The sequence below is a fragment of the Pristis pectinata genome, chromosome 4 (assembly GCF_009764475.1).
Source record: "Pristis pectinata isolate sPriPec2 chromosome 4, sPriPec2.1.pri, whole genome shotgun sequence".
NCBI classification, from domain to species: domain Eukaryota; kingdom Metazoa; phylum Chordata; class Chondrichthyes; order Rhinopristiformes; family Pristidae; genus Pristis; species Pristis pectinata.
Window position 1 is genome coordinate 42,716,617 of NC_067408.1, and position 14,163 is coordinate 42,730,779.

The 14,163-nt window shown below is 37.4% G+C and overlaps 1 protein-coding gene across 2 annotated transcripts in view; it reads left to right on the plus strand.

The window, feature by feature from the left end:
• cpeb4b (cytoplasmic polyadenylation element binding protein 4b) overlaps nt 1-12,591 on the plus strand; it is a 71,678-nt gene extending 59,087 nt beyond the window's left edge. For both annotated transcript variants that reach the window (XM_052013712.1, XM_052013713.1), the window contains 2 exons: nt 6,372-6,553; nt 8,564-12,591. In XM_052013712.1, the coding sequence (XP_051869672.1) occupies nt 6,372-6,553; nt 8,564-8,791 (410 nt within the window). In that variant the 3' untranslated portion in view covers nt 8,792-12,591. The remainder of the gene's footprint in view (nt 1-6,371; nt 6,554-8,563) is intronic.
• The last annotated feature ends 1,572 nt before the right edge of the window (nt 12,592-14,163 follow it).

Genomic DNA, 14,163 nt, shown 5'->3' on the forward strand with positions numbered 1-14,163 from the left:
AAGTTTTCAGATAGTTATGGATAAGGGTAAGACTGTAAGTGCTAAATTGAGGAAAGGCTAATTAAAACAGTATTAGGCAGGAGCTAGGGAGAGTAGATTGGGAGTGGCTGTTATTTGGTAAGTCCAGATCTCATGTGGGAGTTAGTTAAAGACCAGCTGGTCAGAATTCAGGACCAACACGTTCCTGTGAGGAAGAAAGACAAAGGATGGCAAGGTTCAGGAACCCTGGATGACAAGAGATGTTGCAAATTTAGTTGAAAAGGAAGCATATGTAAGGTCTAGAAAACTGAAATCAGACAGGGCCTTTGAGGAATGTAGAAAAAGCAGAAGAGAACTTAAACAGGGAATCAGGAAGGCTAAAAGGGGCCATGAAAAGGGGCTTGTAGAATTAAAGACAATCCCAAGGCATTTATACATACATTAAAAACAAGAGGGTAACAAGGGAGAGGGTAGGACCACTCAAGGCCAAGAGAGGGAATTTATGCCTGGAGCCAAAGGAAATGGGCAAGGTACTAAACAAGTATTTTGCGTCAGTATTCACTCGAGAGAAGGAAATGGAGGATAGCGAGATCAGGGAGGGATGTGCTAGGCCATGTTGATATCAAGAAGGTTGTGGTGTTGGGGGTCTTGAACATTAAGGTGGGTAAGTCCTCAGGGCCTAATGGGGTCTATCCCAGGTTATGGAGAGAAAAGAAAGGAGATTGCTGGGGTTTAGCCACAGACAAGGCCCCAGAGGACTGGAGAATAGCCAGTGTTGTTCCTCTGTTTAAAAAGGGCAGTAGAGACAATCCAGGAAATTATAGGCCAGTGAGCCGACATCAGTGGTAGGGAAATTGTTGGAGAAGATTCTTACAGATAGGATCTACTCGCATCTGGAAAAGCATAGACTTATTAGAGAAGGTCAGCATGAGTTTGTGCAGGGGAGTTCACATCTTACAAACTTGATTGAGTTTTTTCTGAAGAATTGATGAAGATGATTGATGAGGGCAGGGCAGCTGAAGTTGTATACATGGTCTTTAAAGGTTTTGACAACGTCCCTCATGATAGGCTGATCCAGAAGGTTAAGACCCTGGGATCTATTGAGACTTGTTAGATTGGATTCAAAATTGGCTTGGGCAAAGATGATAGAGGGTAGTGGTGTAGGGGTGTTATTTCTGACTGTAGGTCAGTGACCAGTGGTGTTCTGTAAGGATCAGTGCTGGGACCTCTGTTGTTTGTGATGTTTATAAATCTAGATGGGCTGATTAGTAGATTTGCAGACAACACAAAAATTGGAAAAGTTATGGATGGTGAGGACGGTTGCCAAAGGATCCAGTGGGGTAGAGACCAGTTGAAAATGTGGGCAGAGAAATGGCAGGTGGAGTTTAATCCGGACAGGTGTGTAGTGTTGCACTTTGGGAGGTCAAATGTAAGAGCAAAATATACAGTAAAGGTAGGACCATTACGAGCATTGATGTACTGAGGGATCTTGGGGTGCAAGTCCATTGCTCCCTGAAAGCGACAATGTGGATAGGGCGGTAACGAAGGCACGTGGCATACAGTACTTGTGTTGATCAGTCAGGGTGGTGAGTATTAAAGTTGGGAAATCATGTTGCAACTGTATAAAACTCTGGCTAGATCATATTTGGAGTATTGTGTGCAGTTCTGGTTGCTGCATTACAGAAAGGATGTGGAAGCTTTGGAGAAGGTGCAGAAGAGGTTTACCAAGATATTGTTTGGATTAGAGAGTATTAGCAATATGGAGAGGTTGGACAGACTTGGATTGTTTTCTCTGGAGGGTCAGAGGCTGAGGGGGCAACCTGTTGGAAGTTTATAAAGTTATAAGAAGCATAGACAGAGTAGATAGTTAGCTTTTTTTTCTGGGGTGAAAATGTCAAATAGTAGAGGGCATAGCTTTAAGGTGAGAGGGAGAAAGTTTAATGGATATTTACAAGGCAAGTTTTGTTTTACACAGAGAGAGAGAGAGAGAGAGAGAGAGAGTGGTAGGCACATGGAACACACTGCCAGGGGAGGTGATAGAAGCAGAAGCGATAGCAACATTCAAGAGCCATTTATTCAGGCACTTAAACAGGCAGGAAATGGAGGAACATGTGCAGGCAGATGGGATTAGTTTAGATTGGCATCATGGTCAGCATGGACATGGTGGGCCAAAGGGCCTATTCCTGAACTGCATTGGTAAAAATGCAAAAATGATTTACAGTGGTATGCAAAAGTTTGGGCACCCCTGGTCAAAATTTCTGTTACTGTGAATAGCTAAGTGAGTAAAAGATGACCTGATTTCCAAAAGGCGCAAAGTTAAAGATGACACATTTTAATATTTTAAGCAAGATTACTTTTTTATTTCCATCTTTTACAGTTTCAAAATAACAAAAAAGGAAAAGGGCCCAAAGCAAAAGTTTGGGCACCTTGCATGGTCAGTACTTAGTAACACCCCCTTTGGCAAGAATCACAGCTTGTAAAAGCTTTCTGTAGCCAGCTAAGAATCTTTCAATTCTTGTTTGGGGGATTTTTGCCCATTCTTCCTTGCAAAAGGCTTCTAGTTATGTGAGAATCTTCGGCAGTCTTGCATGCACTGCTCTTTTGAGGTCTATCCACAGATTTTCGATGATGTTTAGGTTGGGGGACTGTGAGGGCCATGGCAAAACCTTCAGCTTGACCCTCTTGAGGTAGTCCATTGTGGATTTTGAGGTGTGTTTAGGATCGTTATCCTGTTGTAGAAGCCATCCTCTTTTCATCTTTAGCTTTTTTTTTACAGACGGTGTGATGTTTGCTTCCAGAATTTGCTGGTATTTAATTGAATTCATTCTTCCCTCTACCAGTGAAATGTTCCCCGTGCCACTGGCTGCAACACAAGCCCAAAGCATGATCTATCCACCCCCGTGCTTAACAGTTGGAGAGGTGTTCTTTTCATGAAATTCTGCACCCTTTTTTCTCCAAACATACCTTTGCTCATTGCGGCCAAAGAGTTCTACTTTAACTTCATCAGTCCACAGGACTTGTTTCCAAAATGCATCAGGCTTGTTTAGATGTTCCTTTGCAAACTTCTGACGCTGAATTTTGTGGTGAGGATGCAGGATAGTTTGGAGAAAAAAGCGTGCAGAATTTCATGAAAAGAACACCTCTCCAATTGTTAAGCACAGGGGTGGATCGATCATACTTTGGGCTTGTGTTGCAGCCAGTGGCACGGGGAACATTTCACTGGTAGAGGGAAGAATGAATTCAATTAAATACCAGCAAATTCTGGAAGCAAACATCACACCGTCTGTAAAAAAAAAAGATGAAGGTGAAAAGAGGATGGCTTCTACAACAAGATAACGATCCTAAACACACCTCAAAATCCACAGTGGACTACCTCAAGAGGCACAAGCTGAAGGTTTTGCCATGGCCCTCACAGTCCCCCGACCTAAACATCATCAAAAATCTGTGGATAGACCTCAAAAGAGCAGTGCATGCAAGACTGCTGAAGAATCTCACATAACTAGAAGCCTTTTGCAAGGAAGAATGGGCAAAAATCCCCCAAACAAGAATTGAAAGACTCTTAGCTGGCTACAGAAAACGTTTACAAGCTGTGATACTTGCCAAAGGGGGTGTTACTAAGTACTGACCATGCAGGTGCCCAAACTTTTGCTTTGGGCCCTTTTCCTTTTTTGTTATTTTGAAACTGTAAAGGATGGAAATAAAAAAGTAATCTTGCTTAAAATATTAAAGAAATGTGTCATCTTTAACTTTGCGCCTTTTGGAAATCAGGTCATCTTTTACACACTTTGCTATTCACAGTAACAGAAATTTTGACCAGGGGTGCCCAAACTTTTGCATGCCACAGTACAAGGAGTGGTAAATAGTTTATTATTGTCACATGTACTGAGATACAGTGGGCAAAACTTTGTTTTGTATGCCATCCCTACAGATCATTTCAAAACATAAGTACATTGAGTTAGTACAAAGGGAAGAGCAATAACAATGCAGAATGTATTGTTACAGCTACAGAGGAAGTGCAGGTAGATGATAAGGTGCAAGGGCCACTACAAGGTAGATTGAGAAATCAAAAGTTCATCCTTATTGCGCAAGAGGTCCATTCAAGAGTCTTATAACAGCAGGATAAAAATTGTCCTTGAGCCTGGTATTTTTCAAGCATGTTTTCAAGCTTTTGTATCTTTTGCCCAATGGAGGAAGGGGGAGAATAGAGAGTGACCGGGGTGGGAGGGCACTGAAACCAAAAGTATAGTTATTGTAAGCAATTGAACAGGTTTTCATTAGAAAGGGATGATTTGGAGAAACAACATTAAAAGTTTTCAAAAACAAGGTAGAAGTAAAGGGAACGTTTCCATTTGTGACCGATTCAGTAAGCTGGAGTCACAAGCATACAAATAAATCCAATAGAAAAACCAAGTAATTTCCTTACTTGGTGTGGTTAGTCAGGATATTATTGCAGGTAACAGTTTAAATGCTTCCAAGAGGAAACTAGAAATGTACATGAGAGTAATAGAAATAAAAATATGCTGAAAATGTGAGATGTAGATTGTAGAAGCCACATATGGAGTGCAGTATAAACTGCACAGACCTCATGACCTGTATTTTTGCTTAACATTCTATGCATATTAGCATTTTGTGCTTTCTCAAAAGGGGTATAGAGTACAAGAATAAAGTTGCTATATTTGGGCAAGTGCATGGTTAAGTTGCATGCAGTGTTATAAGAACAAATGTTAACGCCATTGAATGTGTTCAGAGAATATTTAGCATGATGATGTCAGAAATAATGGGGATAATGGAACTATTTCCACTGGCTTAAAGACACCAAAAATGAAGTAGCATTAGGTTTTGGTTGGGTCAGATGAATAGGAAAAGATTTTTTCTGGTTGTGGAGAATGTGGATTTGGTGCTGAGTGGTCATCAATTTAAGATGGTCATAACTGGTTGAGGAGAGAAGTCTAAGATGTTTTAAAGCAACCTGGAGTGAAAGAAAAATGGATACATATTTGAAAGAGGGAATGTTCTGAAGAAATGAAAATAGCTGTCCCATTTAGTTTTGGGAAAGAGCCACACAGATTAGATGGATCATCGTCTGTTTGATATTGGGTTCAATTATAGGTCTCTTGAGCTTTTTCCACATGCGATAAACATTGAACAACCAAATTATCATTGTAGGTTTGACTGGATGCCTGTTGGCTTGGCAGAAAGGGTGATAAAATTGGTGTATATGAAGGTGTGTGGAGAGGAAATTACCATCCCTGGATTCTTGTATTTGTTCAGTGTCAGGTAACATCTACAAAATCATGGTTATGTTTGTATTAAGGGAGGATAAAATCAGGCTAAATAGGGTTAAATTTTCAGGGTTTAAAATCTTGCCAATACTCTATCCAGAACATCTTCAACCTCTGACTGCTATGGTCTGAGGTTCCCACCTGCTTCAAAAGGGCAGTGTTCATACTGGTGCCGAAGAAGAGCAGGGTGAGCTGCTTCAACGACTATCGACTGGTAGCACTTACATCTACCATAATGAAGTGCTTCAAGGGGTTGGTTATGGCTAGAATTAACTCCTGCTGGGAGAACATGGATCAGTCGTCATTGAGGGGTCAGCTGTGGAAAGGGTGAGCAGCTTTAAATTCCTGGGTGTCAACATCTCTGAGGATCTGTCCTGGGCCCAACACGTTGAAGCAATCACAAAGAAGGCACTCCAGTGGCTCTACTTCATTAGGAGTTTGAGGAGATTTGGTATGTCACCAAAGACTCTTGCAAATTTCTATAGATGTATGGTGGAGAGGATTCTGACCGGTTGCATCAAAGAATGTTACGGAGGCTCCAATGCACAGCATCTCAAGAGGCTGCAGAGGGTTATAGACTCAGCCAGCTCCATCACAGGCACAACCCTCCCCACCGTCAAGGATATCTTCAAGAGGTGGTCTCTCAAGAAGGCAGCATCCATCATTAAGGACCCTCACCATCTAGGACATGCCCTCTTCTCGTTACTACCATCAGGGAGGAGGTACAGGAGCCTGAAGATAAACACTCAGCAATTCAGGAGCAGCTTCTTCCCCTCTGTCATCAGATTTCTGAACGGTCCATGAACCCATGAACACTACCTCATTGTATTCATTTATTTTGTAATTTATAATTTTTTATGTCTTTGCACTGCACTGCTGCCGCAAAACAACAAATTTCATGTCATATAAGACTGATAATAAATCTGATTCTGACATGACAAATGCTAAGATTTTGCTAAATTGATACATGACCAGTTCTGGGCTTAGATAGTAACAATTGTAAAAGAGGTAGTTCATGAAAATCTAGAAAATAAGGTTGTTTTTTTTCATTTGAATTAATGTGATTGCCACTTTGTAACTGTTCTGCTTGTCATGATTCTTGTGCTGCAGTGGAGCTGGCAATGATCATGGACAGGCTGTACGGTGGAGTATGTTATGCTGGCATTGACACAGACCCAGAGTTGAAATACCCAAAAGGTGCAGGCCGTGTGGCTTTCTCAAACCAACAAAGCTATATTGCTGCTATCAGTGCTCGCTTTGTCCAGTTACAGCATGGAGACATTGATAAACGGGTAAGTGCATGTGTACATACTTTAAAAAATATTAAAACAGTATTTGTGCAAATACTCACAAATTTGATTGCATGTAGGTGGTCTAATTTAGTGAGTTTGCTGATGACGCAAAAATTCGTGGAGTTGTGTTTAGCAAGAAAAGTTGTCAAAGGATATAACAGGATATAGATCAGTTGGAAATCTGGGTAGAGAAAATGCAGATGGAGTTTAATCTGGACAAGTTTGAGGTGATGCATTTTGAGAGGTCAAATGCAACATCAACTGTAAATGGCAGGACTCTTATGAGCACTGATATATAGGAAGATCTTAGGGTGCAAGTCCATAGCTGCTTGAGAGCGGCAACAAGTGGATAGGGTGGTAAAAGAAGATCTATAGCATGCTTGCCTTCGTTTGTCAAGATATTGAGTATAAAGGTTGGCAAGTTATGTTGCAGCTATATAAAACTTTGGTTAGACCACATTTGGAGTATCATGTACAGTTCTGGTTACCACACTGTAGGAAGGATATGATAGTGCTGGAGAGGGGGCAGAGGAGATTCACTAGGATGTGGTCTGGGATGGAGTGTTTCAGTGATGAGGAGAGACTGTGGAAGTTAGGTTTTTTCTTCCCTAGATAGAGGAGATTAAGTTGGGACACAAGATAAATAAAATTGACGGGTATAGATACAGTGGAAGGACATGGAGACTTGAGAGGATGCAGAAGAGATTCACCAGGCTGTTGCCTGAACTGGAGTGTAGCAGCTGCAAGTAGACATTTTCTCTGCGGTGTCGGAGGCTGTGGGGCAACCTGATAGAAGTATATAAAATTATATGATACATAGGGTAGATATTCTTTTATTCCCAGGGTGGAAATGTTAAATAATAGAGGGCATAACTTTAAGGTGAGACGGGGAAAGTTTGAAGGAGATATACTGGCAAGCTTTTCCTTTCTTACACACAATGGTAGGAGTTTAGAATTCATTGCCAGGGGAGATAGTAGATGTAGATGGGATTAGTTTAGATTGGCATCATGGTCAGTGCAGACATGGTGGGCCAAAGGGCCTGTTCCTGTGCAGTACTGTTCCATGTCCAATGTAATGGACCTAAAAATAAGTAGAGATGTAAAGTCAGCTGCCCACCTGCAAAGTTGAGATCTAGTCCACTATATTTTCTTTCCAGAAATAATTTTGGTTTTAGCTTTGCTTCCTTTAAATGAATAAAAGTTTGTTTTAGTGTTTCCTGTGCCAAGATTTTAGTTAGGTTATGGTTTTGGAAAAAATGTTTGTTTTGGTCCCCATATTTTCAAAATTTTTTTTGGAATAAGCATGTTGCTTTGATTTTTTTTTAATGTAATTTAAGCCAACAAGAAATGCTCAGAAATAAGTAGAGCTAACCTAACAGCAGTGATTTCATTTTTCTGGTTCAGCTACTACTTTCAATTCCAAATGCTGACTAGTATTAATTTAGTTGTTGAAACAATTTTAGTGATGGACTCTTAAGTGTATTTAACTAAATATAATTAAATTAAGTATTTTTATCCAAACTGCAGACTTGCAGATAAATGCTTGACTTTTGAACCAAACATTAACTTCGGTCTTCTCTGCCTGTTAAGGTAGGTGCAGAAGAGAAATGAGGTTTATTGTTGTTATAACTATATTTCACCTTCAGTGAAGATGGCAAATAACAGAATATTAGGTCAAGTGTTTTCTGTTTTTGTTTAGATGTGCTCTGAATATTGGTTGTTCTTATCCATACAACAGTGACTCTCTTTCAGAAATAGTATTTATTGTTTAGCAGAGCCTGTCCTAGATTTATGCAAGTTAAAGTTCTCCCTTTTAATTAATTTTTCAACTTGATATAATTTATCAAACTAACTGGATAAAATACAACCCTATATTACCCTTGAGCAGAAAGCGCAGATCTCAGAAACCAATTTCAGGAATTGTGTGCATCAATGCAAAAGCTTTTTTTAAAAAACTTGTTTAATATTTATCTCTGCATCTATTAATGGAAATCTGATGTTAACTTTTAGGTGGAAGTGAAGCCATATGTCCTTGATGATCAACTATGTGATGAATGCCAGGGTACCCGCTGTGGTGGGAAATTTGCTCCGTTTTTCTGTGCCAATGTCACATGTCTGCAGTATTACTGTGAATACTGCTGGGCTGCCATACATTCTCGTGCTGGGAGAGAGTTCCACAAGCCACTTGTAAAAGAAGGAGGAGACCGTCCACGCCAGGTTCCCTTCCGTTGGAACTAAAAGAAATATTTAAATATGATTCTAGTGGCAGGATAAGTGTGTTCTAGGGCTGCAGACACCAGACTAGCTAGGAATAATAAATAAGTGCATTCTTCTACTGCCTCATCCCATATTTCAAAACACATGTCTCTAAATTCACTTAAAATAGTTAAATTAATCTCTAGTTTCAATGTTTTCCATACACATTGACTGACTTGTGATAACACTGGATATGTGATCCTTATCTTAATGGAATAATACAGATTCAGTCAGAGTGCATGATTGGTATTTCTGGAAAACACACTTGCACAGCTTGCTGCTGTACTTGAGGAAAATGTTATGTTAGGGAAATTGACAACAGAGAACCAGTTTTATAGTTGTATAGACATAAACTAAAATTAATGTGAAGTTCTACTGCAGCCCCTTCTGTATTTTTGTTTTCAATTAAATTGTATCTAAAGTAGGGGAAGAGCACATGAGAAAAAAAGCCCAAAAACAATATGAATCCCAATGTTCTTTTTAAAACATAAACCTATCAGTGTGGTTTTAAAAAGTTATTTCTGACACACTACAGGCTTCACTAACAAATATGCGGGGTAAATGCTTTTGGTGCTTTTCCCATCCCTTCTTCACCTCCCCAAAATAAACAATTTTAGAAAAGGGGGTTTAGATTGCTGCTATGGTTGAAGTGTGCACTTATTTCAGAAAAGGAAAACCACAATTTGAAGATCTGCTGCCCCTAAAAGTTTACCAAAGTTGTTGAGATTGACGCAAATCTAATTGTAGAGAGGCATTTTCGTTGCTGGAAGAGATTTTATACCTTTATTTTTTTGATGTTGCTATTTACAAAGTCCACTTGATCTACTAATATATTGTCATGTGTCAGCTTTTGCTCTCCATTTTGACACACAAAAGTAATACCTCAAATGTAGCCTTGATTTATATTTTTTTATTTTTAGTAATGCTATTTAATTGCAAGAGACAATAAGGGCCTTGCTGCTGTTTAAATGGTAATATAAAATACCATTTCTTTTCCAGTAAAAATGGGAATTGGAAAATAACAAAGAAAAAGGCTACATTACAACACAACTACGTGTAGCACAGGCTATGGCTTCATCTGCCTAAGATTTTTTATTTTATTTTTATGTGGAATAGTATGAATGATTGAATGTTTACTTGTACACCTATTTTGCATGCACTATATATTCATACATTTCCCCACTATCCACAGTACTTATATTCTGCCTATAAGTTTTGTTTAGAAAAATTTACATTTTCAAAATGTAAATGGCATAAAAAAAAGGAAACACTGAAATTCATTTGAGAGTGCCAATGTGCATGTTTCTGTGTTACTGTAGGTTAGCATGTGGTGTCACAACACTATAAGTGTAAACTATGCAGGTTGGCTTTAAGTGGTACTGCCTTGCAGTGGCGATGTAGGTGCTGGACTGCATTGAAGGAATTCATTCCTTATGATTATTGCGTGATTCAGCCAAAGGTGGTTATGCTTCCGTGTGTAATTTAAAAAAAAATTATATGTGAAAAGTTAATGCTCCTTACTCTTGCTGTTTTTTTTCTGATACAGTTCATAGCATCTTCAGACTCCTGCGAACCAAAGACTGGATTATTCACTGCTAACTGCTGACTTGTGACCCACAAGTAACATAATGATAATGGGCAGTGTAACTATTCCTTTGGAGTAATAGGCTTTAAAGAATTAAACCTAGTCAAAATGGAGACATTTGCTGTTAAATGATCAAATTTAGCAGTTAAATTTGATCTATGTTCTGCCACAGTGGTGACAAACTAACAGCAGCAGAGAGTTGTGAGGGTGCTTACCTTAGCTCGTCAGGGATTTGCTGTTAAAGTAAAAAAAAAGGCGTAATTCTTAGTGGCAATTTTTAAGCTATAGAAAGTGTTGGTTATCATCCTTCCTAGGTGAACTGGTGTGCTTTTGTGCCATTCATGCCCAATTCTAATGTTTGTAGATGTAGTGAATTAACATTTTTAAAATTTGACACTGAAAGATAACTTTTTTACTAGTAGTTAAATCCCTTTTTACATAATCTGCCTTTGAACATTTTGGTACGTTATTTCTCTAACTGGCTTTTTGTTCCCTTATTCTTTTCCTTTTATATACACATACCAACATTTGTTATGCACTACTTTTATATATCTTGATTTTTCCAACAGTTAATATTTTTAAGCTCACTTTTTCACTGATGACATCTCTTTTTGTAATACCTCGATTTTTCGTAATCTAAAGAGATGAATAGTTTTTCTATGTTTATTATTCAAAGATTTGCACATATAGTTAACTTAGTTGTGCAACAAAAATGAGTTGAAGCAATCAGTTTTATTTTCACTTTTACTTTTTTTTCCTTTTGACGTTTGAAGGCAAAGTGAAATTTAAATATCATGAATGTTAGGGATCAGCAATGCTATTGATAAAACTGCAGATTCAGACAAAAAACAGATGTAGAACATATAACCCTCCTAACTCCAGCGAAAATATTGTTAATATCTAAGATAATGATACAGTAGATATTAGGGCCAAACTGCAATCTCAGCCCAAACCCTGTTGTCTAAATGTGGATTCCAGTTTCTTCCAATATTACATTGCATTTTCAGCTAATATTCAATGAAAATATTCATATAGACTTTCTTTCAGCTCCTGCATTTGTGGTATAGTAGCTGACCTGGCACAATTCACAATACAAAATGCACACAGAAGAATTTAGCAGTAAACTTGAACATATGGATTCTTAGGTGTTTGGTGGTTTTAAAAAAATGGATTTACCTGTTTTTGATGGGCAAAAACTGGTTTGAAATGCCATCAAGTTACCTCAGTTCTAGATAGTGTGCAAAGTTGAAATGATTAAATAAAAGCATGCGTGTGAACAAAAGAAACAAAATATGTAAACTTCAAAACTTGTTTGTGTGTTGTAAAGTTGTTTACAAAGGTTAAATTTCATTTCTCAATTGCCCATAGCATGGCAAATATATCCTCATAAACAGACCTCTGCAGAATGCATGATTTTAAATCTGATCTTGTGGTTCAAGAAGGAAAGGATTTTATGAATGCCATTGGAAGGACTTGATAATTTATTCTTTGTGTCTGGATTTTAAGAATTTCTTACGAAGTTACAGAAGACTTGAATGTGGTAAATTGTGAAAAGTTAATGTCATATTGTTATGTGCAATACTTTTTTTCTAACTTCTGAAAAAATTTTACAGTGTAAACCTTTAATGCGATTTTTTTTAATTGCAAACATTCAGATTAATATGTTGTCCACAATGTCATTTTCTACTGTTATTATATTCCCTTTTATCTTACTGATATTTGTAAATTCAGAATATGATCTTTGTACTAATATAAATAATTGAAGTTATTTTTAGATATGGACTAAAGGAAAAATGTGCTTGTTTGCTTATTTTTGTTACCTTACTTTTAAAAAGTAGCAAAGACTACTTTTCTCAGCAGCATTATAATAATTGGGTCAATATCCTGTCCAGCATTTTATTTTTTGGTATTTTAAATTGAAATGTATAATTAGTTTTTTATCATTTTGACCATTGAGATTTTTTATGTTGTAATATTTTTTGGATGTGCAGCTTTTTTAATATTTTAAAGTGTCTAGTTTTTATTGAAAGCTTATGTATTCAACACTGTATGGCAAATATTCATAAAGAAAGAATAGTTATTTGTGGAAGTCAGCCATCAGTGGTGACACTCTGGCTGAATTCCTTGTGCTTTTCACTGTGTTTGGGGAGGTTGTAGTGATTAACAATTTTAAATAAAGGAAACTCATTTTTATTAATATTGGTTCACCTTTTTTGAGTTAATTTTATGTACCCCTCTCAAATAATTTGGTACAAAAATGTCCCTTTTTACAGCTTGTTTGTTGAAGTGGTAGTAAAACATAATGTTGTTAAGTTTTATGCCAACTATTTATAACGCTCAGTAATTTTTAAATATTTGTAATGTGAAATGTTGAATGATTAAAGTGTTTCAATGTACTGTAACTGTCTGAGCTTTATACTAACACTGGTCTGCAATTTATTTTTCACTAATTTATTTGCTTTGGTTAGCTAGCTAACCATTACCGATACTGTTACTATGTATTGCATCTTGAAATGTATCCAATACAGCATTCTTCTTTTATTGGAGGTCGTTTTAGTGTTCCTGTTTGTCTCTCTTAGTCCTTAGGGTTGATTTTAGAGGGAAGTTTTAAGATAAGCTAATGTAGCGCATGGAACTTGTTTATGTGAGATCTTACATTTTGATGCACGTTTAAAATAATTAGGTTTTCAGCCTACGTGCAAAACCTGAAACACAACAAGAAAATGAGATTTATGACCCAGATTTTGCTGGTAAATGTTCAGAACCATTGGCATTTGTCTATTTGAATGGTAGCGTCGAGATTTTCCATGCATGCGTAGACAAACATGAAAGACTTAAACTTACCATTAATTACACTGCTGAATTTCCCCACCGAAACTAATTGTGGAGCTCTATCTTCCTGGATTGTAAGGGTGTGAAGAGGAGGTAAGAAGTTTATTTTTAATGTATTAAAATATTTATGTGATTTGATATTTTTTGTTTAAATCTTGCAATAATTTGTATATTTCCAATGTTTCATTTTGAATTTATAACCAGCAAAATTAAGTGTGTGGCTTTGCCAGCAGTCAAAGTTTTTAAGAGAGTTTCTGGGAATGGGTTTTTCTATTATGTTGCTTGAGGCCTGCTGTCACTCAAGTCTGCTCATTGGAGACTGGGACACTTCAATCTAGCAAGATGGGTATTCTGCACTAGGACCAGGTAAGTTCAGGTATGAGGTGAGCTCAAGTGCAGGTAGCAGGCCTTTGTCAGCAAAATATGGGGCTTTATATTTTAAAATCAATGATTATGATGAGCTTTGTATAAAATGCACTATACTTTCAAAACAATGATAGAAGACACAAGGTCTAGGTTGGAACATAATATTTAGAATCTTAATCTTCAGATTACATGGTTCCATTGACTGTTACAGAAAAAAAAGTTGTTTAGCTCATCTTTATACAATTGTTTTCCACACCAGCCACCCAATCTTATTTATGGAGTGAGCAGGATAATCAAGTTTTAATAAAATAAGGATTAACTCCCTTTTAGACATGAAATTGTGAGAGACCCAAATTCACACCCTTTCTAAAAACTTGTTCAGCCTATTCAGATTCTTTGATTATCTTAAAATTAAGATACATATTGTTTATACTAATCAAATTACTGCATTTGAACTAAAGTTGTAAGTAATTTGAAGGGCATTAGTTGTCCACTTGTAAGAATGTAGTTATTTATAAACCTGGTACACATACAATTCCTGAATTGTAATTTGACTCCTTTTCTCCCGATT